The 20,422-nt window shown below is 41.4% G+C and overlaps 1 protein-coding gene and 1 long non-coding RNA gene across 2 annotated transcripts; both read left to right on the top strand.

Annotated features, from left to right (window-relative positions):
• Window positions 1-647: 647 nt before the first annotated feature.
• LOC6037719 (transcription elongation regulator 1) lies at window positions 648-19,316 on the top strand. Its single transcript, XM_001847548.2, has 7 exons — window positions 648-1,704; window positions 1,769-2,858; window positions 2,930-3,080; window positions 17,827-18,099; window positions 18,160-18,473; window positions 18,533-18,695; window positions 18,760-19,316. Exons 1-7 carry the CDS (start codon window positions 738-740, stop codon window positions 19,051-19,053), a joined length of 3,252 nt encoding a protein of 1,083 aa, XP_001847600.2. The 5' UTR covers window positions 648-737; the 3' UTR covers window positions 19,054-19,316.
• On the top strand, window positions 10,142-13,267 carry LOC119768105. Its single transcript, XR_005277922.1, has 2 exons — window positions 10,142-10,430; window positions 12,648-13,267. It is a non-coding gene; the product is annotated as an uncharacterized LOC119768105 (long non-coding RNA).
• Window positions 19,317-20,422: the final 1,106 nt, after the last annotated feature.

Below are 20,422 nucleotides of genomic sequence, written 5' to 3'. Positions count from 1 at the left end.
TGAACTCAAAAACTCAGACTAGATCTCTGGAGTTTTTTTTTTAAAGGACCAATAAACCAAATTTCCAGTTTTTGCTTTTTGGGTGTTTTTGAAACCGCCTTGAGTCAAGGGTATCAAAAAACACCCAAAAAGCAAAAACTGGAAATTTGGTTTATTGGTCCTTTTCAAAAAAAGCTCCAGATCTTGCCAAGTCATATAACAGCCAAAAATCTAAATGTGGTTGAATTTGTTAATCTGGTTGTCAAGGGTCATTCCATTGTTCGTTCTCTAAATTCGGTATCGGGGCGATGTTGGTGTTGTCATCTATGAAAAGGGCGCATACGCATTTTGACAGCTGAAACTATTTTACAAATTCCTAGACAACAGGTAACTATTTAACAAAACCCGCAGCTGACAAAGGTAGCTAGAGAGGCCAGCTATCGAGAAATTGAAAAATGCCACATGGAGTTAAACTTTCTGACAAGCTTCTGTAAAGTTTACCATGACAGCTGCGAAAGTTCCATGTTAACGGCTCACATCTCTTTTTAAAAATTTCTCAATGTGTCCTCCCCTCGACAAAAACTAACCCCACAAATTGACATTTCTGGCATCACTGGTCAAGCAAAAATTCACCACCTGGGTCCACCCCAGAGCAAAATCATTTGTTTTGACAGCGTTCATTTTCAAGTTTGGTCAGTGAGAGGCAAAAGTTTGGTAAAAAACCGTGAAATTTCCCCACATTTCCGGCCAAAACTCCGATGGAAACTAGTGAAAACGATGTGCCGGAAGTGGACGCAGCCCAGAAACCTGCAGTCGCGGCGGAACACGCGATATCGGACGTAGAAATGGCGATTAACGAAGAGGCTCCGGCGGTATCCATGGTACAACCACAGCAACCTCAGCAGCTGCTCCATCAGTCGAAAACGGAAGGAGTTCCGGCGCTGATGGCCATCGACGTGGGCATGCCGGTTTCCATGGCTAACGACATCGGGGGGAAGGTGCCACTGCTGGCGAATCCTCCGTCGCTGTTGAAGATGCCGCCGGGGGGAGCGGTCCGGATGCAGCTTGGGAATCCTGTCCCACTGTTGGCCACTCCGGCGGCGGCTCCGGCGCAGGAACTGTGGGTTGAAACGAAAACGGCGGAGGGCAAGTCGTATTACTACCACGCGATTAGTAGGGAGACGACGTGGACCCGGCCGGAGGGATTGAACGTTCAGGTTATGACTCAGGCGGAAGTTGAGGCCATGAATAAGCAGCAGGCAGCGGCGGCGGCGGCTGCGGCGACAGTGGCTCCGGTTCAGCAGAAGCCGGAAATTCCCTCGCTCGCGTCGGTCGTCTCGCAAATGCAAGCTAACGGAACGCCCCCTGCGTTGGCCTCTTCGGTGCCGCGCTTTTCGGGACCGCCGCCCGGTTTTGGGATGGGTTCGATGCCACCGTTCGGAATGCCCCCGCCGAACTTTTCCAATTTCCCACCTTGGAATGCTGCTGCGGCGGCGGCTGCAGCAGCTGCTTCCGGGGCTGGCCAGTGGCCACCGGCACCGTCTCCGCTGATGGATCCCGCGAAAGCGATTGCCGAGATTAAAATCACGGAAATTGATCCGGCAGTGGCGGCGAAGGCGTCCGAGTGGACCGAACACAAAGCTCCGGATGGCAGGCCGTACTACTACAACGCGTCCAAGGGCGAGAGTGTTTGGGAGAAGCCGCAGGCCATCAAGGACATGGAGAGTGAGTTGGATTTAGGTTTGTTTTTGAATGGTTAAAACCCTTACGTTTCGATTCTTTCTTTCAGTGGCCAAACTAGCCGTTTACAACGCTCGCCAGAAGCCAAAGGTTATCCCACCGTTCATCGCTCCGCCAATTCCGCCCCAGATGCCAATCATTCCTCCACTGCAAGGAGCACCGCAGATGGGTGGAGGCGTCAAGATTCAGCAGTTCCCACCGCAAATGGCCGGCGCGGCCGCTCCCATTCGTCTGCAACAGATCGGAGGCGCTCCGGGCATGGTCTTTGACCAGTTGAACCAGTTCATGGCCAAGGCCGGCGAAAAGCAGGAGGACGAAAAGAAGAAAAAGGCCGAAGCGGAAAAGAAGAAAAAAGAGGAAGAGGAAAAAGCGAAAGCGGCCAAACCGCTGGACAAGAGTCGTCCGATTTCCAGCACCCCGATCAGCGGAACGCCCTGGTGCGTCGTGTGGACCGGCGACGGGCGCGTCTTCTTCTACAACCCATCGTCGCGGACCTCCGTCTGGGAACGTCCAGATGATCTCCGCGAGCGTGCCGACGTGGACAAAGCCATCTCCGTTCCGCCCCAGCAGCTGCTCGGAAATGTCCCCGCCAAGGAGCTACCCACCGAAGTGGCCACCACCGCCGCCGCCTCCTCTGCCGTCTCCGCCGCAGCGCAAAGCTCGAAAACAACCGCGATCGCGATGGACGTCGTCGAGAAGCAGTCCGAGTCGGAATCCAGCACCGACGAGGTCGAAGAAGTGCCCAGCAAAAAGTTCAAAACCGACGTCGAAGCGGCCATCAAAACGGCCGCATCGGCTTCGAAGGGCGGAAACGATCCGGAAAAGGAGGCCCTCGCCATGGAAGCCGAAGCGCGTGCCTCGCGTGAGCGCGCCCTTGTGCCGCTGGACGTGCGCATGAAGTCCTTCAAGGAGATGCTGAAGGAGAAGGAAGTGTCCGCGTTCAGCACCTGGGAAAAGGAGCTGCACAAGATCGTGTTCGACCCGCGCTACCTGCTGCTCACATCGAAGGAGCGCAAACAGGTGTTTGAAAAGTACGTCAAGGATCGCGCCGAAGAGGAGCGCAAGGAGAAGAAAAACAAGATGAAGATGAAGCGCGAAGAGTACCGATCGCTGCTGGAGGCGGTCAACCTGCACGGAAAGTGAGTTCACCCCCTTAAAACGCCTAAAGAGAATCGCAAACATTTCAACCCGTCCTCTTTCCCTTCCCCAGATCTTCGTTCAGTGAGTTTGCCCAAAGGTACGGCAAGGACGACCGCTTCAAGGTGATTGAGAAGATCCGCGAGCGGGAAAGTCTCTTCAACGAGTTCATCGTGGAGGTGCGGAAGCGCGAAAAGGAGGACAAGCAGAACCGCCGGGAGCAGGTTAGTGCCAACGGGGTGTTTTTGGGGTCTCTGCCCCAGATGACTACGATTGTTGCGATGTTTTGAGGACTGTACAGAATACTGAGATAGTGTGGACGTTAGGGCGGGAATCCAGCTCCGGCCTGGAGTTGGGAGGCGTTGTTTGATGTGGGTGGCAGAGCTGAAAGATTTATAGTTTTGGTTTATCGTTTGTTATAGCTAATGCTTTCTGATCCAGGTTTCCAGCGTTCATCGAGCCACGAAAAACGAAAAATTCCATATAGAAACGCTTAAGAAACGACCATGTCGTTCTCTTCCCCAAGGGACATACCAGTCTCAAAGAGCTGAGTACAGTGAAGAGGGTGGGTCCAGTCATCGTCCGGTGGGAGGCCTACCGGAACAGCAGATCTCACGTGACACAATGCAAGAATTGCTTGCATTTGGGTTATGGGGCCTGTCACTTCAAGGAGAGGTGCTATAACTGTGGAGGCGCTGGGTCTCACGAAGGTCTGGAACGCAGTTGCCCCAAACGAGCAGAATAATTCATAATATTCATTCGATGACGGCAACAGGCGTCAAAACCGAAGCCGATCATCTGGAAGACGGACAAAGGGAATCCGGCGGTACCTGCGTTCACTTCGGCGGATTTTCCTCCGTTGCCGAGCGCGGTTCCCGTCATCCAAAGATCCAAAACCATTTCCCGCAGGAAGTAACCTCTGAAACAGGAAGCAGCCAAAAAACACTGGCGATATCGCCGGCAATACCTCCAAGGCAGTGCGTGGCCGAATGGTTACGCTGTCCGCTTTGTAAGCGGATGATTCTGGGTTCGATTCCCATCTGCTGCAACCTTCCATCGGATGAGGAAGTAAAATGTCGGTCCCGGCCTTGGTTGTTAGGCCGTTAAGTCGTTTCCAGGTGTAGGAGTCGTCACCAAACCTACTCCGGTGGAATCGCTGGCGGCGGTTGGACTCGCAATCCAAAGGTCGTCAGTTCAAACACTGGGGTGGAAGGTTCCTTGGAGTAGAAAGAGGTTTGGGTGCTCTCCCCGTTCAAGCCTTCGGACTCCTAGGTTCGAGCAGAAACTTGCAATAGAGACCACAAAAGACCCGGGGTTCGTTAATGTGGATGGTTTGATTTTTTGTTTGACCTCCAAGGCGGAAGGAGAGGAGACCTTGAGATGAAAGTTCCTGGTACCTTGACCCAGCTGCAAGCAGTTGGTGCACTGTGTAATGCTTTCAAGCGTTTGATTTCACTCAGCCGCTTTTGGTTGGTGTACCCCTTAGGGAACGTAACAATGTACGGGGTTTCCGAGGAGGCTTGATGAATTGCATCTCCACAGCATCCAGTTCTTCTATAGTGGGTATAGAACTCCAATTTGATCGCAATCAAGTCCGCCCGGTTTCAAAACGCTCCTCGGAGAGATACAGCATTTTGATCCCAAACGGTGTCAGCAGCAGCTTGTATCTTGGCCTGACTGTGCACGACGACATTACACTTCTCATCCTGGCGTAGCTCGTAATTTTTACCACCAGAGGTGGTGGTTTCTTGGCCACTGAAACCGGTAAGACGCCTCCTTTCCCGGCTGTATACTATTCTCTGTTATGAGCATTCGATTGCATACCTAATTCAGATGCTGTTATAGGCAAATTTATAGGAAATCGGACGAGCTTTCCGGTAAAAATATTTTCGAGGCTGAAAAATCATGCCTGTCATTTAGAAATAGCAAAAACCCTATTTTTTCAACATTTTTATTTTTAACCCTCTCACGCCCATGGTTACTCCAGAGCACCAAAACTTTGAATTCAAATATCTCGGAACTGACACAATTTTTCATGATGCTTTAAGTTGCAGGTGTTCATGTAGAATGTATACTAACATCTCCCCAAATTTCATCAAATTTGGTTAAGCACAAGCAAAGTTACAGTGTGAAATGTAAACAAAAATGGGCCAATTTTAGGAAAATAAATAAGACCTGTTTTCGAAAGCCCGTAAAAAATACCAAACACAAAATTTTATGAAACAAAAAATGTTTTGCTATCATTTGAACCTTGGACAAGAACCCCTGTGAATAACATTGTTAGTTTGGACCGGTTTTAAGTGTTTTTCAACCTTTTTCATTTGGTGCACCAGAGCACCACCTAGGCATATGAGCAACTAAATATTCAGGAGCACTTTTTTCTAAATTACAGAAAAAGCTTATTTTTATCAAAACAAAAGTTTATAAACGTTTTGACTATTCATAAACAAGACAAAACATTGTTATTAGACCGATAATTTTATTATTTTCCTCATTTTTCATGAAAATGGTTGTTTGTGGGTTTTGAATGAGCCAATCAAGAAACCTGAAAATGCAAAATTTTAGAATTTGTAGTTAATACTTCAGAAATATGGTCTTACAGCAAAGAATAAGTAATTTTTAACACATTTCGAAGCGTTTTCAAACAAATGAACCAATAGATTTGAAGAAAACGAGATTTTGTGGTTAAAAAAAAAGTTGCTCATCTTCCTGATGGAGCTCTGGTGCACCACTTCAAATTCTACTTTTTTGCCTCAATTCGATGTTTGTGAGTCAAAGTAAAGTATTTCCTGCATTATTGTACCAAAATTAAGCCATTTACTATTTTTACGATAAGCAAACAGTTCTGGGCGTTAGAGGGTTAAAACCGCTGTATCTTCACAAGAATTGGACAGAACACAAAGGTCAATATGGAGACTTTTATGTAAAATTGTCTGGGGAACCGATTCTTACTATCGGTTTTTGAACATTTTGACGGTTAGACCACTTTTCAAAAAAAAAAAAAAAAAAACAGTTTAAGTAAATGGTTTTTGTATTTTTTTAGGAGAGACATACCATCCTGCATTTTTCGTGAGTCTTTTTGTAACATTTTAGGCTTTTTCCTCAAAAATTTTGAACGAAAAAAATCGTGACATCACCTTCAAATTTAACTTTTAAACCTAAATATTAAAAAAAATCTCATGATAGTGACGTGTATTTTTCAGTTTTATTTTTTAGAAAGCCCGTCCAATTTCATACAAGTTTGTCGTTGACCACTTTTTGATACATACGATGCAACGGCTTCGAGATACAGTAATTTTTAAATTACAAAATACGAAAATATGTAAATAACTTACGCCCTTCTCAAATGTCATGTTCGAGTACAGTTGACTCCATATACAAAAGAAGAAGGCCTAAGATAACGTGTCTACAAAGTTTCATTGCAATCTGCAAATTTCTGCAAATGTTCCGCAAATGTTGACTCAAAACAATACTATATATTTTTTTGCGATTTATAAATAATTCTCACTGAATGATTTTTTTTCCTATTTTTAATTCACGCTTACTTTTTCAAAAGGTCCTATTAGGCCTGGGTGGCCACTCGAATCGGGAAATCGGGAAAGTCAGGAAAAAGTCGGGAATTCCTCAAAATCCGCAAAAAATCGGGAAAAGGTAGGGAATTCCAAGCATCCTTGCTTGAAAATTAATGTTAACTCTTGAATAATTTTGTAATATTTTGTACAATTTTCAATTCTCAATTCTGCTTTAGTAAACGACGAAGTTGACTTTATAGCTGTCGGCCACCATTGCTAGTACCAACCACTAGTGTCTTCCTTTTAACTACAAGTACTTCGCCGCCCTGGGCTCCTAAGTGTTTGAGTACGGCGCGGAGCGACGGTGCCGGATACCCATATTTACACAAAGAATTTTAGATCGCCCGCCGCGAGATTCGAACCAGCAACCTCTGGATTGTGAGTCCAGTGCGCGGTCCGATTGATCCACACGGGCGGGGTAACTAACGTTAAAGGAGAATGGGCAAATTTGCATGGAAGCTGGTCCAAGGATGTACACGAATGGGTCCAACTATTTTCGAAAGATCTCGCCGAGACATGAAAAATAGTCTTCTGGACCAACTCTATAAACCCCGGGGTTCAAAAGTTACAAGTTGTTGAAGTTTGAGCATTTTGGGTGTACGAAAAATCGTATTTTTGCTATTTCTAAAATCATTTATAAAATCTCTGTTTCATTATAGATTTAGATTTTCTTCACTTCATTCGACGCGTATCAGCAAAAACTTTGAGTTCTGATATGTCTTAGCATGATTGAAACATGATTTCTCTTGTTTTTATCCGTTTGAACCGTTTGTGCAAGAGGCATCCCATATAAACAAATCGAAACTTCAAGGTTTTGAAACCGGATCCGACCCAGACTGCTTCAGTGAGTATGGAAGGCTTCAGTGCAATGTTGTAACAACTTATTGGGATGATCTGAGTCATCCGAGAACTCCTTGGAGTTAAGACCGGTGAATCAACCGCCGTAACAAGCAAGATGTCGGCGGTTTTTGACCACTGATCATACCCGCATGGTTTCAGTGAGTAGGCTTCTGGACCATTCCAGGGAGTCCTTGTAACAGCCGTAGACCTACAGATCATAACTCCAGGGAGTCCTACGATGACCAAAGACATCCCAACACATTAACAAAGCAGTCTACCACACTCACTGAAGCTATGCGGGTATGTTCCGGGGTCAAAAACCGTTGACCTCTTGCTTGTTACGACTGTAGCTCTACAGATCATAACTCCAGGGAGTCCTTGGATGACCCAGGATATCCTAGCACATTAGCAAAGTAGTCTACCACACTCACTGAAGCTATGTGGGTATGTTCCGTTGTCAAAACCGGTCGACATTTTGCTTGTTACGGTAGTAGACCCACAGGTCTTAACTCCAGGGAGTCCTAGGAGAACCCAGGACACTCCAACACATCAGCATAGTAGTCTACCATACTCACTGAAGCCATGCGGGACATATCAGACATATCAGAATTCATAGTTTTTGCTGATACGCGTCGAATGAAGTCAAGAAAATCGAAATCCATAATGAAACAGAGATTTTAGAAATTATTTTAGAAATAGCAAAAATACGATTTTTCGTACATTTTTACCCAAAACCCGCATAAAAATGTATGATGATTTGCACTGTTAAAACCATCCAATTACAATACATATTGTAATATTTATGGGAAGTTTATTGTTGACTTTTTCGAACTTTACTGGAATGGCGATGAAGCTACTATACAATTCATTAATACAGCAAATATTATGGATTTTGTATTGGAAATCTCATAATGCATTTTTTCCAATTTTTTGTTACAGTAAGTTTCATTGTAATGTTATAGTTGCGTAATGTGAACTTTTTTTTTTAATAATTTGAATCAAGTAATAAAAGTATTTAAAAACGAGTTATATTTTAAATACAAAACTTCACAAACGATTTTGTGAAAATCTCAAATCAAACCAAATCAAATTATTTTTAAAACTTAAGCATTAAAACATTAAAATACTTGAATTTTTACATATTAAACTGTTCCACAAAAAAATATTAAAATATCAAAATATTTAAATCTTAAAACATTAAAATATTAAAATATTCAAGTATTAAAATATTAAAGTATTAAAATATTAAAGTATTAAAATATTAAAATATTTAATTAAAATATTAAAATATTAATATATTAAAATACAAGCTCTTCCCGGCAAACTTCGTCTTGCCCTTTTTAATTTTCCTGACGTTTAATGCTTGTTTGCTAATTCAGCCTCCTGTGATCAAAATTTGATTTTACGTAAATTTTCCCATACAATCTGCAGATGCTCCGGAATCGGTTCCAGAGTGGCCAAAGTAGAATTTTTTAGCATATAAACCTTCCTTGGACATATACGATCCCAACGCAACAAAGAGCACCTCAATCCGACGCTCCGTAGTGAACTGATTCGCGTTCGAACAAAACCATCGAAATTTTTTATATATATAGATTAAAATATTAAAATATTAAAATATTAAAATATTAAAATATTAAAATATTAAAATATTAAAATATTAAAATATTAAAATATTAAAATATTAAAATATTAAAATATTAAAATATTAAAATATTAAAATATTAAAATATTAAAATATTAAAATATTAAAATATTAAAATATTAAAATATTAAAATATTAAAATATTAAAATATTAAAATATTAAAATATTAAAATATTAAAATATTAAAATATAAACAAACAGTCTATCCTGCTTACGTCAGTGTATGTTTACATTAGGAACGAGCAGGACAGAATCTATATTTACAATTCTGCTTTGGCTCATTTACATTGTTTTGCTTGAAATGGTGTCGCAGAACTCGAATTTAATGTTATTTAAAATCAAGAAAAAGAAAAAACGAAAAAAAAATCTTCTGATAATCGGAACTTTGGATAATCCAGACTTTGGATAATCGAGACATCGGATAATCGAGTCTGGATAGTACAGAGCGGATTTGCTAATTCGAATGGAACTGAATTCGAATGAGAAAATCCAAATTCGCTAATTGGAACAACCGACAGCTGTCAAAAGCTTGAAACCACGTGTTCGGAAATTGTCGAACAATGGTGTTGAAACGTCAACATCAGTTTGATAACTGGCATTGACGGTTGAGTGCTTTTTAATTAGAATTCGTTCGAATTAGCGAGCATTCCAATCAGCGGACAATTCAAATCAACAAATCCGTAAATTAACAAATATTTAACATTTAAACATTTAAACTTTTAAACATTTAAACATTTAAACATTTAAACATTTAAACATTTAAACATTTAAACATTTAAACATTTAAACATTTAAACATTTAAACATTTAAACATTTAAACATTTAAACATTTAAACATTTAAACATTTAAACATTTAAATATTTAAACATTTAAACATTTAAACATTTAAACATTTAAACATTTAAACATTTAAACATTTAAACATTTAAATATTTAAACATTTAAACATTTAAACATTTAAACATTTAAACATTTAAACATTTAAACATTTAAACATTTAAACATTTAAACATTTAAACATTTAAACATTTAAACATTTAAACATTTAAACATTTAAACATTTAAACATTTAAACATTTAAACATTTAAACATTTAAACATTTAAACATTTAAACATTTAAACATTTAAACATTTAAACATTTCAACATTTAAACATTTAAACATTTAAACATTTAAACATTTAAACATTTAAACATTTAAACATTTAAACATTTAAACATTTAAACATTTAAACATTTAAACATTTAAACATTTAAACATTTAAACAATTCAACATTTCAACATTTTTACTCAAAATTAAAAAAAAACACAAGGAACAAGGATCACAAAACGAACGCACCATGATTCTGAATCTATGTGCAGCCGACGCTCATGAAACGAACGCACCATGATTGAAGCGAGCTGTCATTTTTTTCACTCGCGCGTGCTTGCAGCATGTTCTTTCGTTGTGTTCGATTCGTTTTTCCGCGTGTAATTGGGGATTTTCTACATCCGGCGACTTCAAAGACTTAAGGTAAGTATTTGGATGGTGGAGAAGTTGGATGCGGCCGTGTACGGTTGTTCAGGCCGCTCGCACCTCCGTGGCAGTTTCCATCGTTGTCGTCGGTTGAAGATAATTTGTGCGTGTGCGGATCGGTTTGGAACACGCGGATGCTTCGGCTGTCATCTGCATACAATGTCACTGAAGCCTTAAAAGTACCAAAGTTTTGGTGTCTAGTGTCAAAATTATGGGGAGTAACATGACGAAAAGGGCGCAAAATCGAAAGGACGAAAATATGTTTTTTCTTTATTTTTGTTTCGTTAGTTAAAATAAAATTAAATGTGTATCATTATCCGGGGCAAATCGAGACACATGGGGTGAATTGATAAGTGATTTTAGCAATGTTTTTGAACAATATTTGAATATTTTTTAATTTGTTTCAGTAGGAATAGACGCAAAACAACAACATTAGTTTCTAAATTTGAACTTTTATGTCTAAAAACAGCTGTTCTGGCTTTCTTGTCGAAAATTTACCAACACATTGAAACCACGGGGTACCATAGAAGTTGGTTTGTTTGACTCAAAAACATGCTTTTTTGTAAAGCCCCACAACGTCCCTAACAATGGGCTATGCCATGTTCGTGGACTCGCTCTTAAGGTTTCCCAACAACATGGTTGAGCTCAACCGCCTCAAATTGTAGATTTAAATTAACATTATGATGATCTGTAAGTTCATTGGCCAAATAAGAATTTGCGGAAGACATTTCAGAGGATTTGAAATAGACACCTGCTGGGAAGCTTTTCCTGAGACCTGATGCTAAACATATATTGTTGTTGGCGGCATTTATGGTTTATTTTAATGAAAAGAATCAATATGAGCAGCTACAGGATTATTTTCCAAAAAATTAAATAAGACTTATTATATTTTGATTTGTGACCCTCTGAAATGTTATTCCCGAAACAGCGCCACCAAATATTTGGTGGCGGCTTCAGCAAGCTACGTCAGTATCACGGGCCTGGTTTGGAAAAAGTTGCCAGCCGCGTTCGATGTATTTCCTGTATTTCCAATGCATCAAGTGATTTGTTGACATTTTTCGGCAGCCTTCTCAAAGGTCTTTTCCGGAAAAAGATCCGCCAGCAACTGGTACTGGTTTGACTTTTGCGGAGGGTGCCAAATATTAAACATTATGTTCACTGCTTGCAAAAAAAACAAGACCGTTCGCACGTCCGGGATTATTCGTAGATTCCTGCGTCGTCGTATCCTTCCCCGAAGCAGCATCAATTTTCCAGTTTGAGAAAAATACATAAACAAACTTTTAGTGTTTTTTTCTCTCTAACAGGGACTTCTTTCACCGGGTGGAGCTGTTCGGACGGTCCGCTCCTGCTGCGGCATTCCCGGCACCCATCATGGCCACTTTAAGGCTTGCAAAGTGTCGAACGGTTGGACAAACCTTCCGAGAGACAAATCTGGCTAAGAGATGTTCAAAATTTTTAGCAACTTAGGGTGAGTTTTAACGGTAATGGATTTTTTACTTTGGAAATTTACGGTTATTCGGAATCCAACTACGCAGCAGGAGATATTTTCCGGGCGGCGCGCTGTTCGCCTAAACATACGAGTTGCATTGTTAATTTGATTTGGTTAACCGCGGTGGAATTTCTTGAAATAATAATTCGAACTGTCTAAAATCCACCAAAGCATCTACCGGTGGATACTTTTCTACCACAGTTTTTTGGGTGATCAATGCGATATATGCTTTGGTGGATTTTTGACAGTTCGAATTATTACAAGAAAATTCACCGCGGTTAACCAAAATCAAATTAACAATAAAACTACGGATTCAATTTATTTTCGTTTGTACACAGAACGCGACTCGCGAAAACCTCCAAAGATGAGGCACATAGGGGTAAAATTGTACATTTAACTTTTGGAAAATTAAAAAAAAAACCGCTCTATTTGAACAGTATTTGTTGGGAGAAGGCTTTGTATATACTTTCCAACTAATTTGCATGCTAAGATTAATCTAATATTAACTAAATTGATTACTTTTAGCCTTTAAAAAAGTTGAATAAACCATTTCACCCCAATGTTCCCAATTTTTCGCGTCTCGCGATTCGAGCCTTTTGTGTTGCTACCATCTAGTTTTGTCCCGGATATTTTGTGTGAACAATAATATATGTGTTTTTGCTTAGTTTTTAGGTGAATTATCTTTAATTGATTGATTTTCTCTCCTGATTTTCTGGCTGCTACAGAACCGGCACCGGCTGTGGGAATTCCAGATCGCTGTCGGCGTTCCGTTCCTGGTGTTTGTTAGGGATGTGCAGACGCACTGGACTCAAACTGCCGGCAGTGCAACGAGGGTTAGGCGATACCATAGCGCAACGACGTGCAACAAGTGAAATCTCTCGCTGAAGAAGCACTTCGAACCGGCCGTACTTCTGGAGACAAATAGCTATACGTAAGTTGTGTCGGATGGAGAAAGTGTAGATTGTTTTTAATTGAGTGTTTATAATTTCAGAATTGAGGACATCACCGAATTGACCCGATGTTTCCAGACGACAGGAACGACAAACACAAACTGCTGGGCAGTTAGGAATCTACGGATGGAGTGCAATGTCCCGAGGACCCGAGGAGGAACGTGTACCGATTACATCGATCGGTGTAATCGATGACGAGATTGAACCGGAATTACCAAAGAAAACGACGCGAAAAGAAAGTGCAAAATTAAGTGAAATTAAAGAGTAATTTAAAAAAAACTCACTAATTACTATCAAAAGAAGTGTATTTAGGATTCCTTTTACTGTGTGTAAATAGTTTTAGCAGCATCATTTAGTGAGGAATAAAAAATAAACAGTATAAAAAACAATAAAAACTACTGTAGTTATTATTTATTTCATTGTACGAATATAGTTTAAACAGTACTATTTAGTATGGAAAAAACTATGAAGAACTGTAAATTGACTGTGCAATCCATTGTAATGCTTGCTGTATTTATTATAAATGTATGATGTTTCATATTGTCAGGGCGAGTTTTGGATGAAAAATGCAACATTAGATTAACAGTAAAATGCGTCGTATTTGGAAAAAAAATGTATGGAAAAATTTCGAAATTTTTATGGTACCGGTGCATAACAACCCCCCTTTTTTATGGTAAAATCCCAAAATACGACGCAAATTATCTTAAAAAACGATGCTGTCTACTGTTAAAACACTGTCAAAATGACAATATATTTTATCGTTTTGTAACGTTAAAATTTACTGTAAGTTCATCAGAAATCTTTATGCGGGAATGCTCAAACTTCAACAACTTGTAACTTTTGAACCCCGGGGTTTATAGAGTTGGTCCAGAAGACTATTTTCATGTCTCGGCGAGATCTTTCGAAAAAAGTTGGTCCCGTTCGTGTACATCCTTGGACCAAATTCGCCCATTCTTCTTTAAGGTTGTTTTCACTATAGGGACGTGGCGTTACATCGTGCTGCCATCTGGTTTTTTAAGTGCAAGAATGGAAAAGTGCTGAGTCATCGTCTAAAAATAGACGGCGTCCTATCTCGCCCAGCAAAATGAAGTCGATAAAGTAGTTGGTTTCGATGAGAAAAAGTGGAAAATGTGGTCTAAAAATAGCGACGCCATCCCCCTATTTCAATATACTGCCCATAATAGGGGGATGGCGTCGCTATTTTTAAACCACGTTTTCCACTTTTTCTCATCGAAACCGACTACTTTATCGACTTCATTTTGCTGGGCGAGATAGGACGCCGTCTATTTTTAGACGATGACTCAGCACTTTTCCACTCTTGCGCTTAAAAAAACCAGGTGGCAGCACGATGTAACGCCACGTCCCTATTGAAAATTCGGCTATTATGCCAAATCAAGTATTCCGAGAAAAACGCGTTTTAGTGTTTGTCACAAAATCTGCGCCAAGGCAATTTCCCATAAGAGTGGCATATTAGCCGTTTGGTGTTTCGCATCGGCAGCCAAGTCCAAACAATATTTCAGCAAAATTCAAGTTCCAGAAGATGCGTTGGAACATCCTCTATCACCCGGTGCTAATATCTCGTTTTTGTCAAAAGTGGATATTAGCCGTTTTTTCAATGGTGGGCAGTATATTTGAGTATCGAAAAGCTGTTTAAGGCACTCAAAATCTTAATAAATGTTGGATGCAGTTGACACAGATTTTCATAATATTTTTTATGAATCAAATGATCTCTATTTATTTCTGTTTATCAACAAGAGGTAAAGTTAATAAAAAACTAAATAAAAATAGAGCCTTATGCCCAGCTTAGAGTTATGATTCTATTTTATTTTGTCACATAGATAGAATATTTAAAAACAGATTCCAACTTGAGTTTGACAATGGTTTCTTTTTATAAATATTTTTAATTGTTTAAATAAATTTATTCAGTAATTCCAAATATATTTTTTATCAAATGTTGCCCTTGAACTTTTTTTGTGAGTATGGGTAAATTACTTTCTAGAGATAAAGCATTACTTTCAGCTTTCGGAAAACTTAAATATCGAATAAAATCCAAAATTGAAAAACTCATTTTGAAAACATAAAGAAAATGTTAACCTGGAAAAAAAAATAATCCAAGAAATTTTGAGTTATTGCTAATTTTTTTTTTAAATTTGTCTCTTCAAAAAAAATCTTAAAATAAGTGGGAAAAATAGGAATGAAATTTTAGATTCAGTTATCTTTAACCTTTTGCCATTTCCGTTTGAAACGATGTATTCAAAACTATACGCACAGACAAACAGACGTGACTCTCTATACAAATAATTTTTGAAAATCATCGTCCTTCATCAAACCACCAAATCACGGCGACGCCAGCGCTGCCTGGTGAGCTTATGCCGAAGCGCAGCCCAAACATACCTATACAAACCCATTAATGTCATGTGTCATGTCAGTGTATGCGTGAGACAATCAAGCCTTAACGATTGTAAACATCAACAGCTGATTTAAATAATGTTGTTGTTGCTTATCTTCAGTACTCGATGAAATAAAAATAAACATTAACACCGACGGCCGAAGATGACGGCCAAACCATGCGGCAGCATCAGCAACGACGCATTACAACCGCAACGACAGAGACCAAACCACTGGTCCTCCCCGTTGCTCCCAAAAACTGTCCAACATTACTTCTGATTACACATTACACCTGATCAACAAGATTACACCTGATCAACAAGATATAAGTCACGAAAACACCAGTAGTGGCCGCCGAAATAGAAAAAAAATCAATTCAAATCTACCGGAATTTATCCCAACGATGGGCGTTTCGAAACATCCGCGGGAAACGTGTCCACGGAGTAGTTAAGTTGAAACAGAACAACTGTGGATGAAGATTGAGTGGCGCTCACGATCGACGCAACATCGCCAAAATGACGACCAGCAGCAGCAATCTAAGCAGCAATTGCTCCAAGGTTGCTTCGAAAGAGATGACTTCACCACACAATCTGGCTTCCTCCGTAGTAGCGGACGCCTCATCAGCAGCCTCGGCAGCGGCAGGCCTATCGGGTTAATAGTGGGGCAAAGGGTATGTCTTCGCTAGTCAGCCGCTCATCTGACTCTGGTCGAAACTGCCTCAATCTTGTCTCGCAAAGCCTGGATTGTGGATCACCGTTAGAATTCCTGAATTCTGTCATATTTTTGTTTTCATTTGCTGCCACGTGCTCACGCTCAACTTTACAACAACAAAAACACATTACACCTCGCATTACACACACTGAGGAAAGACGGGCGAGCTGTCACGACAGCAGCGCCATCAGCGCCGGGTGAGTAGATGCCGAAGCTAAATTGCATTTGAAATAACCGTTATGGCTCGGTTATTGAAGGACGATGGTTCCGAACTCGAGTGTCCCGTCTGTTTGTCTGTGCTATACGTTTGCCAATTTATAAAATAACATGAAAGTTATAAGTATTGTTGAACTTTCGATTTTTTTTTTCAAGGATTAATTGTTTGTGTTTCTACTCTGAATCATAATACTGAATTTCCATTTTTGAAGTATTTTTTTTTATTTGTTGTTCAGTTCCTGTGTTTACGAAAATTGCCAATTGTTGGATTTTTTAAAATCAATTTAGATTTTTTTTGGTCGTTGATATTGACTTTTCTTATAGAGAGTTTTTTGTTTGAAATCATTCTTTAGAGCAGCGATTCTCAACGGGGGTACCGGGCCTACTTGATTTACATGGGAGGGGGTACCAGCCTAGAAAAAGGTTGAGAATCGCTGCTTTAGAGAAAAAAAAATGCCTAATTGAGTTTTCTGGAAAAGTCGGGGAAAAGTCTGAAAACTTAGATTAGGCGGAATTACTTTACCTCACATGGTTTGATGCCCTTATCGGTCTCAGGTTCGGTCTGAAGGATACTACAATAATCAGTCGCCAATTTGGTTATGAACTTCTCTTCACGATCTGGAATGTTTGCTGCATGTGTATGAAAGAGCATCATCTTGGTCGGGATAATCTACAATATTCTTATCGTGTGTGAAGAAATAAAACAAGTAGCGCATCTGCGAAAGTTAGCGGTACGATTCCTTTGACAATGAGCGCACTTTACGCTCGAATTGTGCTGCGCATTATTGTTTGCTAAAAATACACAGTTGAAAACTATAAATCTTTCCCGCCTGCCACCGTATGAATCTAGCATGCATTCTTAGCGTTAAGCCGAATATCCACTGTAGTATCTCTCCCCTTTTTCATTCGCTGATCAAATCATACTGTATGCCAACCTTTGTTATCCAACGTTATATAACTCCAGCAGGTGTTCGCACAGCTGCAGTCTCCCACCACCACCACCACCACCACCACCTTCAGCAGCTGCAGAATCTTGTCCTGCGTCGTCGACGCCGATCCTGTCGGAGCAGCACCACTTCTGGGCGTTGGCTGTGCGTCCTCTTCTGTGTCGTGTGTCGTGGTGGTTGTCTAGTGTTGGGCACGACTCTCCGCTACCCTACCTACCAAAAGCAAAGCCGGCTGGCCTCTGGATGATGAGAGAAAGCAATGGTACTATTCGAACACACATTGTCACATTGTAACAATCAACCAACAAAAAATCCCCCTTTTTTGAAAGCGAGATCATGGACCCCTTCTTTTTGGCGTGTGGAGACTCTTGTGGTCAACTGCGAACAGCTGTACCACGAACCTGCTCCAAAGCTGGGAAGCTTGTGTGGTTTTGTTGGTACAGCTGTTCATCTGCTATTGTTCTGTTTCGGCGAATAATCACTCTTTGTTGCAGCCTAATCTTGGTGTCTTCCGTAAGTTTCAGGTGAAATGTTTGAAGTTTGCTAAAAGTTCAAACATTTTGATCTCACTGTTGTCTGATAAGGTTAGCTATAAGGGTCACTTGTACGTTCCTAGTTACTAATTCTAGCCTTCCTCTTTCTGCTTCTTTTCATCAAATTCCAACAACCTCTGAACATGCATGCTTGTATAGATTCGCAAAGACTTCCTGGGGATGCTGCGCGAGCGAAGCGAAATTACGCGTCACAGCCGCTTCCACGATGTGCGCAAGCGGCTGGAGTCGGACAGCCGATACCGGGCCATTTCGGACCCTGCCGTACGTGAAGACCTCTTCGAGGAACACATCAAGATCCTCAAGGACGAGAAGAAGCGCGCCAAGGACAAGGATCGCAAGAAGCGGGACAAGCGATCGAGCGATCGGCGCGGATCGTCCACGGATCGGATCGAGTACGCGGGTCTCGATGAGGTAGGTTCAGTTGGTTTGACGAGGTAGTGGGATCTAACAAAGGGGGTTTTCGATACACAGGAGGACGGCGAGCGAGCGCCGACGTCGGACGACGAAGCCGAGCGGCAGCAGAAGGAGCGCGAGAGAAGACTCCGCGCCGAGGCAAGTATTAAAGAGCGTGAGAAAGAAGTCCAGCGTACGCTGGCGACCCACCTTAGGGATCGGGACAAGGAGCGGCAGCACCACCAGCGGGACGAGGCGATTCGTCACTTCAACGCACTGCTAGCGGATCTGGTACGGAACGCCGAGCTCACCTGGAAGGAGGTCAAGAAGCAGCTGAAGAAGGATCACCGCTGGGAGCTGGTCGAGCTGCTTGATCGCGAGGATCGTGAGGGGTAAGTTCGGTTCAAGGGTTGGGTTCTTGCAGAAGTGATCAATATCTGCCTTATTTCAGACTGTTCAACGACCACATCAGCAACCTGGTGAAGAAAAAGCGTGACAAGTTCCGCGAAATGCTGGACGAAATCTCTTCACTCGAGTTGACAACCCAATGGAAGGACATCAAAAAGGTCATTCGGGAGGATCCCCGTTACCTGAAGTACAACAGCAGCGAACGGGTAAGAGAAGTCACGCGAGTTCCGTTCAAACCTTCAACCTAACCTGCTTTGTTCAACTCCACAGTGCGAGCGCGAGTTCCGCGAGTACCTCAAGGACAAGGCGATGAACGCGAAGCTGTCGTTCCGCGAGCTGCTGCACGAGTGCAAGTTCATCACCCACAAGAGCTGGGACACGTACCGGGAGAACCTGAACCACCTGCGCGAGATCGAGGACATCCTGCGCAACGACAAGCGCTACCTGGTGCTGAGCCACATGCATGCCGAGCGCTCGCAGATGATCCTGGGCTACCTGGAGGATCTGCACAAGCGCGGGCCGCCGCCGCCGCCGACGGCCAGCGAGTCGTCCCGGCGGAAGTGAGCGTAAGTTGTTCCAATTGCCCGATATACCTTCATTCTTTGACCTATATAGTAACACGGCGTTGACTCAGCGCGCAGGTAGTTGGCACGTAATCGATAGTATAACTCACACGTTTTTCTTTCTCTCGTCTTAAGCATTAATCTAAATATTACGTCGGTATAGCGTTAAGCTCTTGATCCGGACACCACAGGCGAAAATGTGTATTGTGTAGCGAGATATTGAATAGAGGCGCACCAGTCAATGGTTTAAACTGTGTGAACAAAGTGGTGAAGCTTACTTCTTCATTTGGTTTAGATGACGGCCTTTTTTGATAAATTTGGTTTCAGGACTAAGACTTCCGGCTAGCGACAATTGTTTGCCCTTGGTGAGCTGATGCGGAAGTACCTGTTCTACGTACAGCGGCTAACAGTGCAACAACAGAAGCGGTAGAAAAGTCGGCTGGCAATGGAAAAGAGCCGTCGTACTATTGACTACAATAACCGTTGGATAAAACATTAATTAGCGAAGCATGGAACGATAAGAACGCACGAGAAAGGAATGATTCCAATTGGTTGGTATGCACAATGAATCAGCAATACGAAGAACAAGGCATGACCGGATTAGAATTGCACTCGAAAATGGTTTAAGAATTGAAAAAAAAAAAATCCGATCTAAATTGATTATTAACCGCTAGAAGGAACCTGAAGTTCCACTGACCGTTCATTGAGGTGGAAAGGTGCTGCTAAACCAACAGTATCAATTCTGCGGCAGTTAAAGAAGGCAATGGAGAAGTGAAACATGTGAGTTCATGAACATGAATTCAGCTCCCGTATCCATGGGAAAACTCCTGATTTTGCATACCGTCATCACGTATCAGCGATAGAACCAAAAACATGACCAGGAATTTTGCTGGTGGAGACTTCGCTTTAAAAAAACTTGAACAGTATTAAGCAGTTTTGAAATAATGCTTAACGAAAACGAACGTCCTCAAAGAGAACTTTATGTTATATTAAGCTCTAATGGCGTTACCCAATTATTCCTGGAGATGATGAAAGCTGAATGACCACGTATTGACGCTAGAACCAAAAACATAACTGATGGAGACTTCAAATAAAAATAAAACTAAAACAGTAGTAAGCAGTTTTGAAAAAATGCTTAACGATAACGAATGTCTTCAAAAAGAACGTTATATCCAAGTCTAATTGTGTTAACTAAATTTTCCTGGAGAAGATGAAAAGCTGAATGATATGCAGACGCAAGGTAAGTAGAAACAACTTCGTACTCATCAAATACAAAGGCCACTATGAAGACATTAAAGTAGGTACTCGATTCTGACGTCCGCAATAGAGGAAGGCTTTTTCCCGCAAAGAAAACCAACTAACTTTTGGAG

The sequence above is a fragment of the Culex quinquefasciatus genome, chromosome 2 (genome assembly GCF_015732765.1).
Source record: "Culex quinquefasciatus strain JHB chromosome 2, VPISU_Cqui_1.0_pri_paternal, whole genome shotgun sequence".
NCBI lineage: Eukaryota > Metazoa > Arthropoda > Insecta > Diptera > Culicidae > Culex > Culex quinquefasciatus.
This window is presented reverse-complemented; position numbering and strand designations above follow the sequence as displayed.